General features: G+C 28.3%; 1 protein-coding gene across 1 annotated transcript in view; it reads left to right on the top strand.

Moving 5' to 3' along the window:
• The window catches only part of LOC136981745 (gamma-aminobutyric acid receptor subunit beta-like), a 91,028-nt gene that overhangs the window by 71,549 nt on the left and 5,932 nt on the right, over positions 1–13,547 (top strand). The window contains exon 7 of the mRNA XM_067278105.1: positions 694–1,160. Within this exon, the coding sequence (XP_067134206.1) occupies positions 694–1,160 (467 nt within the window). The remainder of the gene's footprint in view (positions 1–693; positions 1,161–13,547) is intronic.

Below are 13,547 nucleotides of genomic sequence, written 5' to 3'. Positions count from 1 at the left end.
CACTCCATTCAAAGAATCCAAAAACACTTCACCCAAACAATCTAAACACTGTACCCAAAGAGATGCATTTAAAAACATGCATTTAAAAAATCCAAATATTACACCCAAAAAATCCAAATGCTGCACGTAAAGAAATCCAAATGCTGCCCCTACAGAGATTTATACATTAACTCAAAAAATCCAAACACAGAATCCAAAAAATTTAAACACTGCATTCAGAAAATCCATGTTCATAAACTTATGTTTTTCTATGTGAAATATGCTAAAATGTTTTCGTAAATGACTGTATATCGATATCACGTGAGTGTATTCGTGTGTATGTACAGATTTTGGAATTGTCTAAAAATTTTTTACATGTTACATAATATCCAAAAAATGTAACATTGCGATTTTTTATGTAAAATATGTTGATACAGTCCTTACTATGTGTAAATATTTTGTCTGTATGTGTTAGATGTCTAGATGCGCGTATAGATATGTGCTTTTGTGTATGTATGTTTAGACATGTGTCTAGGTGTTTACGTGTGTCGACATTTGCCTTAGTTGTTTATGTGTGTGTAGACGTACCTATGTTTAGGTGCTTATACATTTAGGTATATTTAGGTGTTTACTGCTTAGACATATGAGTATATATATGTGTTCTTATGTGTTTAATTATGCATCACTAATGTGCATTTTTCCCATTTTCAACAGGAAATTATTCACGTTTAGCATGCGAAATTCAATTCGTCCGAAGTATGGGATATTATCTTATTCAAATTTACATTCCAGCCGGTTTAATTGTCATCATATCATGGGTGTCGTTTTGGCTCCATAGAAACGCAACACCAGCACGTGTAGCCTTAGGTGTTACGACAGTGCTAACTATGACTACACTTATGTCCAGCACAAACGCAGCCTTACCAAAGATATCCTATATAAAAAGCATCGACGTATATCTTGGAACGTGTTTTGTGATGGTGTTTGCATCATTGTTGGAATATGCCACTGTCGGATATTTGGGGAAGAGAATTGCCATGAAGAAATCGAGAACTCAGTTAATGGCGAAAATTGCTGAACAACATCGTCACAGGTGTCATGCTGCTGCAGACTCTGGAGCCGATGCTATTTTGCTTGCCAATCCTGATATACCCTTGATGAGAACAGCGATCAGACAAACAGTAAGTACCATTTTTCCTTTATCTTCAGAACAATTAATATCGTGATGTTCTGTTAATAAGCGATTGATAATTGAAGCGAGACGTGAAGGAACTGTGTATTCATCCAAAAAATTATACAGTAATGTTCGTTTAAATCCAATGGGAACCGAACCCGTTGGATTTAAACAATGGTTCTGAATGGAACTATTCAGAACTATTATTTAAATCTGAATTTTTAGTATATTCGTCCTCAAGTAGAAATTAAATAAATTTTTAAATATTATCGAAGAACATGGGTTCGGCCCCGAAAAGTACATATATGTTCATTTCTATATTGCTAATTAGAACCAAATCCCTTTCTGAGTATAAGAAGATGTCGCGGGTTCGGTTTTTTGCTTGTGTCTTAGTTTCATGGTTATACTCGGGTAAGAACCGAATCCATTATGAATATTAAAGAAGAATGTAGGTTCGGTTCTCGTATGCTAAATGATATTCATATATAATAATTTATATATTTAAATCTTGATTTCTGAACTTTTTCTTGTGATAACCTTATTCAATGAAACAGTAAAGGCGTGGGTTCGGTTCCAAGTATAGAACCAAATACAATTTAGAAACAAATTCTTTTTTTATATTCTATATTTAGGTTTTCGATCTATTTCTCATTATATTGTACTGTACGTGTATACAATATAAATATTAGTAGAGACGTGGGTTCGACTCTCAGATCTAAAACTATATAGGGCTAATTTTTAAATTTAATTCTCGATTACTCAGTTTATCTTATACGACAAAATGATAACATTTGTCATACAAGAATATTAGTGCAGACGTGGGTTCAGTCCCCAAATGAAAAACTAAATATCTTTTGTATTTATTTCTAAATTCCTAACTTTTCTCGCGTGATAACCCGTACCCATTCTGAAAATTAGTAAAAGGAGTGGGTTCGGTCCTCCCAATCCGTCCTTCTTTGATTACACACGCTGTTTATATATTAAATTTAAGTTTAGTAGCGATAAAAACCGAGAAAACTGATCAATTTTTATTAAAAAAAAATAAGCTATAATTAATACTTTAACACTCCCCAAACGGGTAGGAAATCATTTTAACAGATCAAAGGATCGTGTTTCTAAATTCATTTCTAATTTCCACACATCTGAGAGAAAGTAGAAATCATCTTAATTATCTGGAAACTAAACGAGAACGGACAATTCGCAATTAGAGAAACTAAAATTGCAATTATCAACAGATTTTCTCGATTCCAACTTCAATATAGTCTTTGTGTTCAACTTTAGATAACATCAAATAAAGCAGAAACAATGAGAGTATGTCTCATTGCACCTTGGCATCTGGTTATTTCTTTCTCTTGGTGATGAATGTCTTATTGATTCTACACTGACTTGTATTGACACGCGTTTGTCATATTTCTTAGTAAAGTTGTGTGAGCTTTCAGATATATCAAGTTGGATTTCAACGAAGATTTTTTTTTTCATTTTGTTTTTTCTATCCTCTCTTACACTTTAATATTATACTTTTCGGTGGAATTGAAAATTTTTTAGATATATAGAAATATATATATATATATATATATATATATTCTATATAAAGTATGTGCCATGTTCAGTGTTGTAACCGACAGCAATTGCAAGTTGGGTTTCTTTAAATCTTCAATTTTCTGTTTATTACTAACTTTATGTAACTGAGTATTTTTTTAAATGGCTATTCGATAATTTAGGGCCATTTTGGGGGATTTTTTTAAAGAATTTTGGAATAATTTCTCGGGTTTCTTATATAGAACATGCTCGAATGGATAACATCACTGAAGCATGTTGATCGGGGCGTGGGTTCGCGCCTGACCAGCGTGGAGTTTTCACGTGTACGATATCTAAATAGGGACCATTTTCCTATAGAAATCTAGGTATTGATTTGCCTTATTAAATTCATACAGAACCCACACAATACGTGTTGAACAGTTAGTCAGGCCGTGGGTTCGTGTGTTAGCCGCGTGTTTTTTTTACATGTGTAACACTAAACAGGAGCCAGTTTCCCATAGAAGTCTACGTATTGCCTATGAATTTTGTTGCCCCTTATCCCATTAATCCAATATTCTTATCCAATCTATAGAACTTTATACAATTTGTGTTGATTCAACAACATATAATTGAACTTTTTAAAATTTTTTAGCGCAATTACTAACTGTATCGCGTTTCTTTTTAATAAATTTAAAATATATCTTCTAATTATTAATTATTATTATTACAAAAAATTCTTGTTTATCCATTATTCGTGAAATATATAGCAATTGGAGAGTGTTTCTTTGAATGTTCACACTAACCTTAAACACAACTTAATATATAATATGATTTTTTTTAGAAATTTTAGTTCAAATTTTGTAATTACCAATTGTTTTAATTGTACATTTTTTTAGGTATTTAGGTGAATCAATTTTTTGATTCCATTATACTATTTATTCAATTAGACAAAGGTTTTTTTGTACCTTCAGCTATATTAACTTTCTAACTATAGTGATTTTTGTATTATTTTAAAGCCTAAACTAGTAATTATAAATCATTTTAATAGAAATTTTGAAAGATACTGTAGAAAATTTTACGTTGAATGTATAATTTGCGCTGAAATGATAACAATTAAGAATGGTGTTTTTTGAACCTCACTTTAAAGGATATTATCAGATTTAATGTCTACAGTTTTCAACTTTTTAGAAAATTTAAATCTTATTTTCTAATTTATAATCATTTTAGTAAAGGTGCAGTAAGTGTATTTTAAAGGGTATAAGGGTATTTTTAAGGGTAATAAAGGTATTTTTCAAAGGTATAAAAGTTAATAAAGGTATTTTTCAAAGGTATAAGGGTTAATAAAGGTATTTTTAACGGTAATAAGGGTATTTTTAAAGAATATAGTGAACAACGTTTGTTTTTTTTCTCCATATGATGCGACATTTTAAGTTAAGAGCAATCGAAAATAGAATTCTTTGAAACTTTACGCTTCTTAATATAGAATTTTTAGAAATTTTAATAGAAGATTTTTATGTTTCTGTAGAATATATGCATAACGTTAAAAAAGAATAAAAACTAGGAATAGATTTTTTAAAACTTTAACTTCTGCAACTCGAATTATTTTAGAAATTTTAAAGCCTATTCTACAAAATATTTATGATTTTTGACAAGGAAATTTTATATTTATGAATGTATTCGGTAGTGTATTAATATTATTTTTGCCTTGTTTGTCTGGAGATGTTGAATGAATACATGGCGTTGACCTATGACATTTTTCTGTCGTGAAAAAGTAACTCAATTAGATCTGGTCGTCAACTGCCGTTCTCACCTACTTCTTCCATTTCTTTTATTACGGTTTTAAAAAAATACACTGCGTGTTGATTCGCTAATCACTTCCTACCTTCGTTAATCGAATTAGTGTCTTTGTCTCCTCGAAATAATGCCACTAAGTAAGAAGTGTGTTAAAAGTTCGATACAGGAAGGAAGTTTGTACATAAAAATAGGTAAAATAATCGATAAAAATGATATTTTTGCATCTATTTTTTAGAAAATTCTATACAAAATCGATGCGTTTATAGAAATTATTGCACATATTTCTATCAATTTTTGCACCTAATTCCAGTTTGGCACGTATTTTTCAAAAAATTTGATGTGTTTACCATTAATTGTTGCACATAGTTCTTACAAAGTAACACGCTTCTATTATTGAGCCAATATTTATTTTAATTTTTTCTCCAATTTTCACATGAAAAAACATAAATTTAAATCAATTTTTGCACTTATTTCCTCGAATCTAACACGTATCGATTGCTAAACCTATTCACAAATTGGCATATCGTATTTATTTTAGTTGTTGTATTTGTTTTACTATTGCACATTTGTTTGCTGAGAAATTAGGCTAAAAAATTATAGTTTTTACACATTATTTCTTCTAAAAATTACCTCAATTGTTCACTAATTCAAAAATCTACAGTTTTACATTAATTTTTGCGCCTATTTCTTGAAAAATCGGTACATTTGCTTCTATTACTGCATCCAGTTTCTTCAGAAATCAGCGCACAATTATATTAATTATGGAACATTTTTATCATTAATTTTGAGGTAAATCAAACTTTAATTTATTAATTTAAAAAAAACAATAAAATTAATATAATTAAGAATCATAAATTCGTGTTTAACCACTTGTAATAAATGAAGTGAGCACGGTGTTGGGAAGTTTAATTTGGATAATAGCATTCGGACATCACAAGTTGACATTATGTCTGAAGTAGATTAGAGGGAACGATAAGACTGAAAACTTCAATAATTCTAAAAATCGTTAGAGGGATATGACATTGTTGTAATTAATGATGAGGTTTTTTACTGCCAGACACACATACGTACTGTACATTTATTCTTTCTCTGCTTATAATAATTAGTATTGGAAACTTATTTTTCTTGTAAGCACCTAATGACGACAATGATTGATTAATTCCTCTGCTACAGAGGTAAATAGCAATAGTATTTACCATTACACCAATAATTTACCTCTGTAAAACCTGCACAGTAGAACCTGTCTAAACCGGAAGCGATTCCAGTTTAGACAGGTTCTACTGTATTTTTACATAAAATACAATATCGCTTTGTACAGTTTTAGTGGTAAATTGTTAAACAATTTCTTCTAATTAAAAAAAATATATATATATACTTTAAAGTTATGTTCTTTTAATTAGAAGGAAGTATGCTTAACGTGCAATTATTTATTGTGACATGGTCACAATGCCAGCCTGCAATTTTTAATTATCTTTTAATTTAAAAACATCACGTGGTTTCCGTTCTAGACCGGAAGTTCGTATATACCTCCGATCCCCGGTTAGCTCTCTATATCTGGTCTGGATTTTAGTGGGGGTTATTTTGCCCCTTTACATCATACTTCTCCTGATAACCATCGAGTCATGTCGGCCAAATATCTAACCCTGTACTGGAGAAAATTTTGAATTGAAAGCACCTGACTTCCGGTTCAGGTCAGAAGTTCTATAGTTAATCGAGACTTCCAGCATATAAAATTTACATATCTGATCTTGATTTCCATCTATCTAACTCCATTCTCGAGATTAACGTAGGGCAGACAAACAGCCTGATGGATGAGATCGAAAATGTAAATGCAATTAGTATTATTTCCGCATATTAATGCTATATTTTATGTAAAATATAGTCGCTGAAGACATAAATCATTGTTATAAAGTTAAATATTATTTTTGTACATCTATACAGAACAATACTCTATATTAATAAAACATTAATATGCATTAAAGTACTGCACAATCTCTAATAAGAGCAGTGTTTTTCTGTATCACCTTATATACTTCAATAGAGATTTGAGTTGTGTTGTTAAACAGTTTCTAATAAAATATATATATATATAATTAGTTTAAAGTATGCCCTTTTATTTGAAGAAACTATGCTTAATTGGGATGTTTGCAGGTCTCTGAACCGGAAGTCACGTAATTTCAATTCAAAAACTTCCCCTGAACGGAGTTACATAGACGACTGGCATGACTCTATTGATATCAGGAAAAGTATGATTTACAGGGGCAAGACACTATTAAAATTGAGAGCACTGCGACAAAAATTGCAGCCCAGCATAATAATTTCTGCTGGTTAAAAAATATAACTTTAAATTAATTACTTTAATAATTATAATTAAGATTTGTGTTCTAAATTGTGTTAATTATGTAAATATTTGCATATGTAGTTAGTTTCTGTCCAGATATAGATTGGGATATATTATATTGATGGTTATAGTTAAGATATATTGATATGTCTAATTAGTTATAACAGAAATTGTAACTAAAATTAATGTAATATATTACTACAGTTCAAATTAGTTGTACATGTGACCTATATTAGTTTACAAAACTCAAATATGAGGCTTGATGGTTAAATATAAACAAGATAATAGTTAAAAGTTGAGTATATTAAATGAAATTTACTTATATGTAAAATTGATATGCATTCACGACCCTTATATATAGATATGGTTAAGAGTCGGGTGTTTAGATCCAGTTCTAAAACAAAATACGTGTTATATATATACGTGTAATAATACAATATACATAATAACAAACAATAAACAATATAAATTCTGTCATTGTGCATGCGTTATTAGTACTCCACAATTGGATCTGAACCCTCAACGCTTACATTTATTTACAGGTACTGTTACATTTATTTGTTCATTTGTTCTTTAAAGCAAAATACGCATTATAACACTATACATTTTGCCTCTTTGAGTACGTTTTTTGATACGAATTGGATCTAAACCCTCAACTCTTACATTTATGTACAGGTACAGTTGAGTCATTGGTTCATATCCAGCTCGTAAATCAATCATTAAAATATCAGTATGGATATTTTAATGTGTAATAGGCGATAAAGTATATCCTTATAGATGTGGGTTCGTTCCCCAATTTATTTTTTTCCTTTTATTTATTAATTTATTTATTGTTTTATGCCAGAAGGTACATATAAATAATAGTAATTAATACATATAGCATGTTATTCTCTGTATATATGGAATTATATTGTTAATATTAATAATTATATTTAACACATATATATAGTCTAGTTATAAATTTAAAATTTGTTATAATTATACTTAGGATGTAAATTAATTATAATTACATAGCCTCTTGTTATAATTTGATTGCATTGACAATTGATATATTTGATAAGAGGCGAAGTACGTCGATATCAATAGATACAAGTAGAATAACTCGATAAATTGTAAATAACTTATATATAATAATTAAAATATAAATTATAAAGACAAAATATTTATTTATTTATATTATTTAAGTCATTAAATGTGTGTAATTTGATATGGTGCTCGATCATAACTTTCTAACGCTGTGTGCACATTTATAGTGATATTTACGTTTAAAAAGCTTTAAAAATTATAAAATTAATAAACAAAATATATAAAATTTAATAAAATTCTTAAAATAAATTAATAATATAATTAAATCTACGTGTATAATTCCACAAATATGTATAACTTCACGTGTTAAAAACAATGTAAACCCTGTCACTACCCCTGTTTATAATGAAATTTATATTTAAAAAATTATTAAATAAACAAATAAAATTTAAGAAAAATAAACATATAAAATAATTAAATATTTGTTAAAAACAATTCAATGAATTCTTACCTTTAAAAGCGTATATTTAAATTTAAAATCAAATTAAAACTCCTATTAAACTCAATATAAAATGAATCATTAAAGATGTTTTAAAAGATTTTATTTCACATTCTATAATTAGAATAGAAACTTTTATTACTAGAAAATTTGAAAATATATAAGCATCTAGAGAATTTAAGATCAACAAAAATACCTGAAGGCAAATTCTAGCGACCTTTTGAAGTTTAATTTAAATAAAACTATGTTAAATACTACAACCCCCCCTTAATTAGGATGGTAGTAGTAGTAGTATTTATTATTAAAATACGTCCTGCATGTCTGACCTTAAATGTGCTAAGATTTAGTTTTAGATTATTAACATTTTTCTAGAATTTTTCTTGAAATAAATAAGACTGTGTTAAATAATACCGTTTCCTTAATTGAACAGTAGCAGTTCTTATTATTAAAGTACGTTCTGTACGTCTGGCCTTTAGGATGTTGAGTTTATTAGAGTATTAGAATTTTTTTAGAAATGAATACTACTATGTTAAATATTACTTAATTAAAATAGTATTTGTTATTTAAATAGATCCTGTGTGTCTGACCTTGGAAGCTACCAATATTTAGCTTTAAATTATTATTTTTTAGAATTTTTCTAGAGGAAAATAACCTGTTAAATATCATTTTCTTAATTAGAGTGATTGTATTAGTAATTATTATTACAACACATCCTGTTTGTCTAAATTTAAAAGAGTGTAAAATTTGTTAGTATTTTTCTAGAATTTCTCTAGAAATAAATAAAACTATGTTAAATACTCTTATTTCTTAATGAAAAGATAATAATAATAGTAATAGTAATAGTAAAAGTAGTATTAGTTAATAGTAAAATACGTTCTGTTTGTCTGATCTGAAAAGTGTTCAATTTTTTATTGTATTAGTATCATTTACTTTTAGAAAAATTCTAAACTGCGTTTATTACTTACTACCTCTTAATGAAGTTGTGTAGTAGTAGTTTTTATCAATTAAAATGGCTGTGTTGTCCGACCTTATACAGCGTTTAATTTAATCTCTGATTAGTCTTCTAGAATTTTTCTAGAATTTCTAGAATTAGTTTTGTACATTTTTCTAGAACATCTCAAAATATATTTTCTGATATGTTTCTAAAATGTATAAAATTAGTTTTTCTACAATTTTTAAGAATTTCTAGAATTTTTCTACGTTTATCTAAAATTTTTAGAATTAGATTTTATAGAATGTTTCTAGAACGTATAAAATTAGTTTTTCTACGTTTTCTGAAATTTCTAGAATTACTTTTTCTACATTTTCTAGAATTTCTAGAACTGGTTTTTCTACATTTGTCTATAATTTCTATAATTATTTTTTCTTCATTTTTCTAGAAATTATAGAATTTCTTTTTCTACATTTTTCTAGAAATTACAGAACTGATTTTTCTAGATTTATCTAGAATTTTTCTAGAATACATAGACAATTAACAGTTAGAAAATTATACTTTTGCATCGAGAAATAAAAAAATACAGAAATAAAATTAATTAATTTATTTATTTAAAGAATTTAATTTTTAATACTATGAAAATAAAAATGTATATCATTCTAACAAATTTTTAGTTAATTAAATTTCATTTTAATCGTATTTAAAATAATTCTTAAAGCTTTACATTTTATTTGTGAACAAAGTTTATAATTTAATAAAAATTAATTAAGTAAATAATATAATATTTTTAATAATTAAATTTAATGTGACAGTTTTTTATTGTCGTTATTATAAAATTACGTTTAATTTAATTTCATTTTATTATTTTATTTGTATAAATTCTATTTAAAAAACTCACTCGAATATTAATTATATTTAATAAATATTTTAGATTTTTTATTTGAATATTGAACAATAAATTTATGACGATTATTTGTTCTTTACATCGAGGGGAAAACAAATTTAAAAATTGCATTCCTCTACCCCTTCATTCATCGAAGAAAAGAAATAAAATAAAATTAAAAACGACTATTCCAAAAAAACAGTATCTATCGCCCTTGACGGAAATTGAAATAATAATGTTATCAGTTGGAAAATTTTACAAATTAGATTTTTGTAAAGGAAAATATTTTCTTTAATATTATTGGACAATTTTAAATTTCATTTTCTCATTTTATTATTATTATTTTATTTTTTTCAAAGTTAAAAAAATTTACTTTCTTTGTACGATCATATACCTCTCTTTCTAGCGCGTTTTCCCCCTTTTTACCGAGTTTTCCCCCTTTTTACCGAGTTCTTCCCTTTTCTAACTTCTTCTTACTTTTTCTTTTATCCTAATGTTTGCTTTTTCCTTTCTAATGTTCCTTTTCCCTTTTATAACGTTTACTTACCTTATTTCTCCTTTTCTAACTTTCCTCTTTCTTTTTATTACGTCTCCTTCCCTCTTCCTAACATTTTCTTTTTTTTTAAAACGTCTATTCCCTCTTTATAACGTCTATTTCCCTTTTCTAACTTTCTTATCCCTCTTTATAACGTCTCTCCTTTCCTCTTCCTAATATTTTTCTCTCTTTTTCCAACTTTCCTCTCCCTCTTTATAATGTCTCTTTCCCTTTTTCTAACGTTCCCTTTCCTTTTTATCTAACCCTTCTTTCATGCTTGTAACACCTAAATATGGGCCAGTTTCCCAAGGAAAGTCCTCCCGGGAGGCCTCTCCTTTGACAGATTGTTTATATATGAAAACGCAATTGTGGGCAGACTAACTTTTCTTTCCTCTTTCATAACGTCTCCTTTCCTTATCGTAACGTCCCTTTCCCCTTTATAACATCTTCCCTTTCCTAACTTCACTTTCTCTAATGCTGCTTTCTTCCTTTCTAACGTCTCATTCCTTTTTCCTAATGTATAATTTCCCTCTTTATAACGTCCTTCTTTCTCTTTTGTAAAATTTCCTTACCCTCTTTCTCTTTTTCCCATTATAACGTCCCTTCCCTTTTGTCTTTTCTGACATCTTTTTTCGCTTTCTACGTCATCTTAAATCATTTGTGTTTTGTAACAGATCATTGATGGATTTTTTTTAATCTTAAGACTTAAAAATAACGTAATTACGTTCATTCGTTTATATTTTTATTATATTTTATTAAGAAGTATCGTGTATCCAAGTTCGTGAAGTAAAAGTTTCTTACCGTTTTACTTTTTTAACCTCTTGGATGATTAAATTTGTATTTTTTAACGTGTAAAGAGGAATGTATAATGCTTAACATGTAGAGTATGCGTATGTTTGTTTGTACAAAGGAAAGAATTGGAAATATGTGCGAAATATTTTAATTGTTTTCTTGTTATACGGGTGTTATATTTGAAAATTATGAGAGAAATATTCTTTAAAATTAATAAAATATTAGTTTCTAATTAAGGATATTAGTCTTTAATATTAATCCCTTCAACCATTAGAAAATTAGTCTCCAAAATCAGTAAATTATTAGCCTTAAAACTGGTGAACTATAGCTCAGTTAATTGAAATCTAGTCAATTTAATCATTTAATTCAAGTGATTTAGAAGTGTATAGAAAACAAACAAACAAACAAATAAATGAAAATTATATATTTAGGGAAAAAGATAGAGGAATAGTCAGAGAATATTCTCAAATATTAGTCTCTAATCAATACGTTACTAGTTTCAAAAATCAATGGTATATGTCTTCAATAAACGGAACATTAATCTCCAAAATTAAAAAATACGCCCCAGAATTACTGAAATATTAGAGTCAAAATTAATTGAAACTATTCTCTAAAATTAATAGAACTGTGAAGATTCTCTTATTTTAAGGAAACTATTAATAAAATACAATACAAATTTGTAAAAAATTCGTTTATTCTCCATATAAATATAATTTCAAAAGGAATTCTAGGTCTAACACCCTTCACTGAAAACATTTCTCTATCATTATCAACAACATGCCACGTGATAACGAGAGCGAATTGACTCTTTTCCTTTTATCAGGAACAACAACCAAACACTCTCGATTTGTCTACAAAGAAAACAGGAATATCAAAGTTAAAAACCCAAAGGAATGATCAAGAGAGGGAAGGAACCACATGAGGTCCTTTCAAGAGGAAATATTGAATGGTTTTTTTGGGGAATTCAATGAGAACCCAGAAGTATGGCCAAGAGACTGTATGAGGAAGAGAATCATGATAGATCTTTTCAATAGGGATTATTCAATAGGTCTTCAGGAATCTAATGAGAACTCAGAAGGATGGCTAAGAGAGGCAAGGAGCAAAAGAGTCAAGAAAGATGCTTTCAAAAGGGATTATCCGATGGGTTTTAGGGAATTTAATGGAAACCCAGAAAGTCAGTCAGTCGGATAAACCTGACATCGTCGGAAAGGAGACTGCTGTGGTTCACGACTTCTTAAAATTGATGATTTCCTAAAACTCTTTGGACTGTGACTAGACTGTGACTTCCCAAGATCATTTTCTTGTGTTTATTGGGACCATACACTAGTACTTTTCGAAGCATGTGTGTTGATCCATTTGAGACTTTAATACAGGAAAATAGGTGAGATCTGCACGGAGCAATCTCTCTCTCTCTCTCTCTCTCTCTCTCTCTCTCTCTCTCTCTCTCTCGTGTAAGGGAAAAAATTATATATTTAGCTAACTGTTTAACGGGAAAATAAACTGTGTTTAGACAATAAACTTAAGCGTTGTCACTTTCCATCGGATCCACGTGTCATTACAGTTAAAACAAGGCATCAAAACGTTTGTTGAGGTTTGCATAGGCCATTCGCTCGAGCTTGATGCCATTCAAAGAGGACAGACAAACCTCTACAGAGTATTTATTAAATATAGTTACCAAAACTGATAAATTATATCTACAATCAGTGGGATGCAATTCTCCAAAAAATAAATATACTAATTTTGCAATTAATAGAATACAGCTAAATACTGGAGTCTAAAATATCATTAATTGGGGACGTATTCTGTTAATTTTGAAAAATATTTTTCAATGAATTTAGTTTCTAAAATAACTAAATATTTGCTCCAGAATTAATTGTGTATTCGTCTCCAAAATTAATAAAATAGTGTCCAAAATTACCAGAAAATTAAAGGCAAAATTAACAGAAAAAAGTGAATAAAATTTGTAATATTGATCCAAATCAAAATTATAAAATTCTGTGTATAAATTTCGAGTATTATTCGCATTAATACCTTCATTTCGGTAACTTTAATGGAGATATAAATCATTAATA

The sequence above is a fragment of the Centruroides vittatus genome, unplaced genomic scaffold (assembly GCF_030686945.1).
Source record: "Centruroides vittatus isolate TY-2023 unplaced genomic scaffold, ASM3068694v2 contig_790, whole genome shotgun sequence".
NCBI classification, from domain to species: Eukaryota; Metazoa; Arthropoda; class Arachnida; order Scorpiones; family Buthidae; genus Centruroides; species Centruroides vittatus.
The sequence above is the reverse complement of the archived record's forward strand: the minus strand, read 5'-3'. Positions and strand labels throughout refer to the sequence as shown.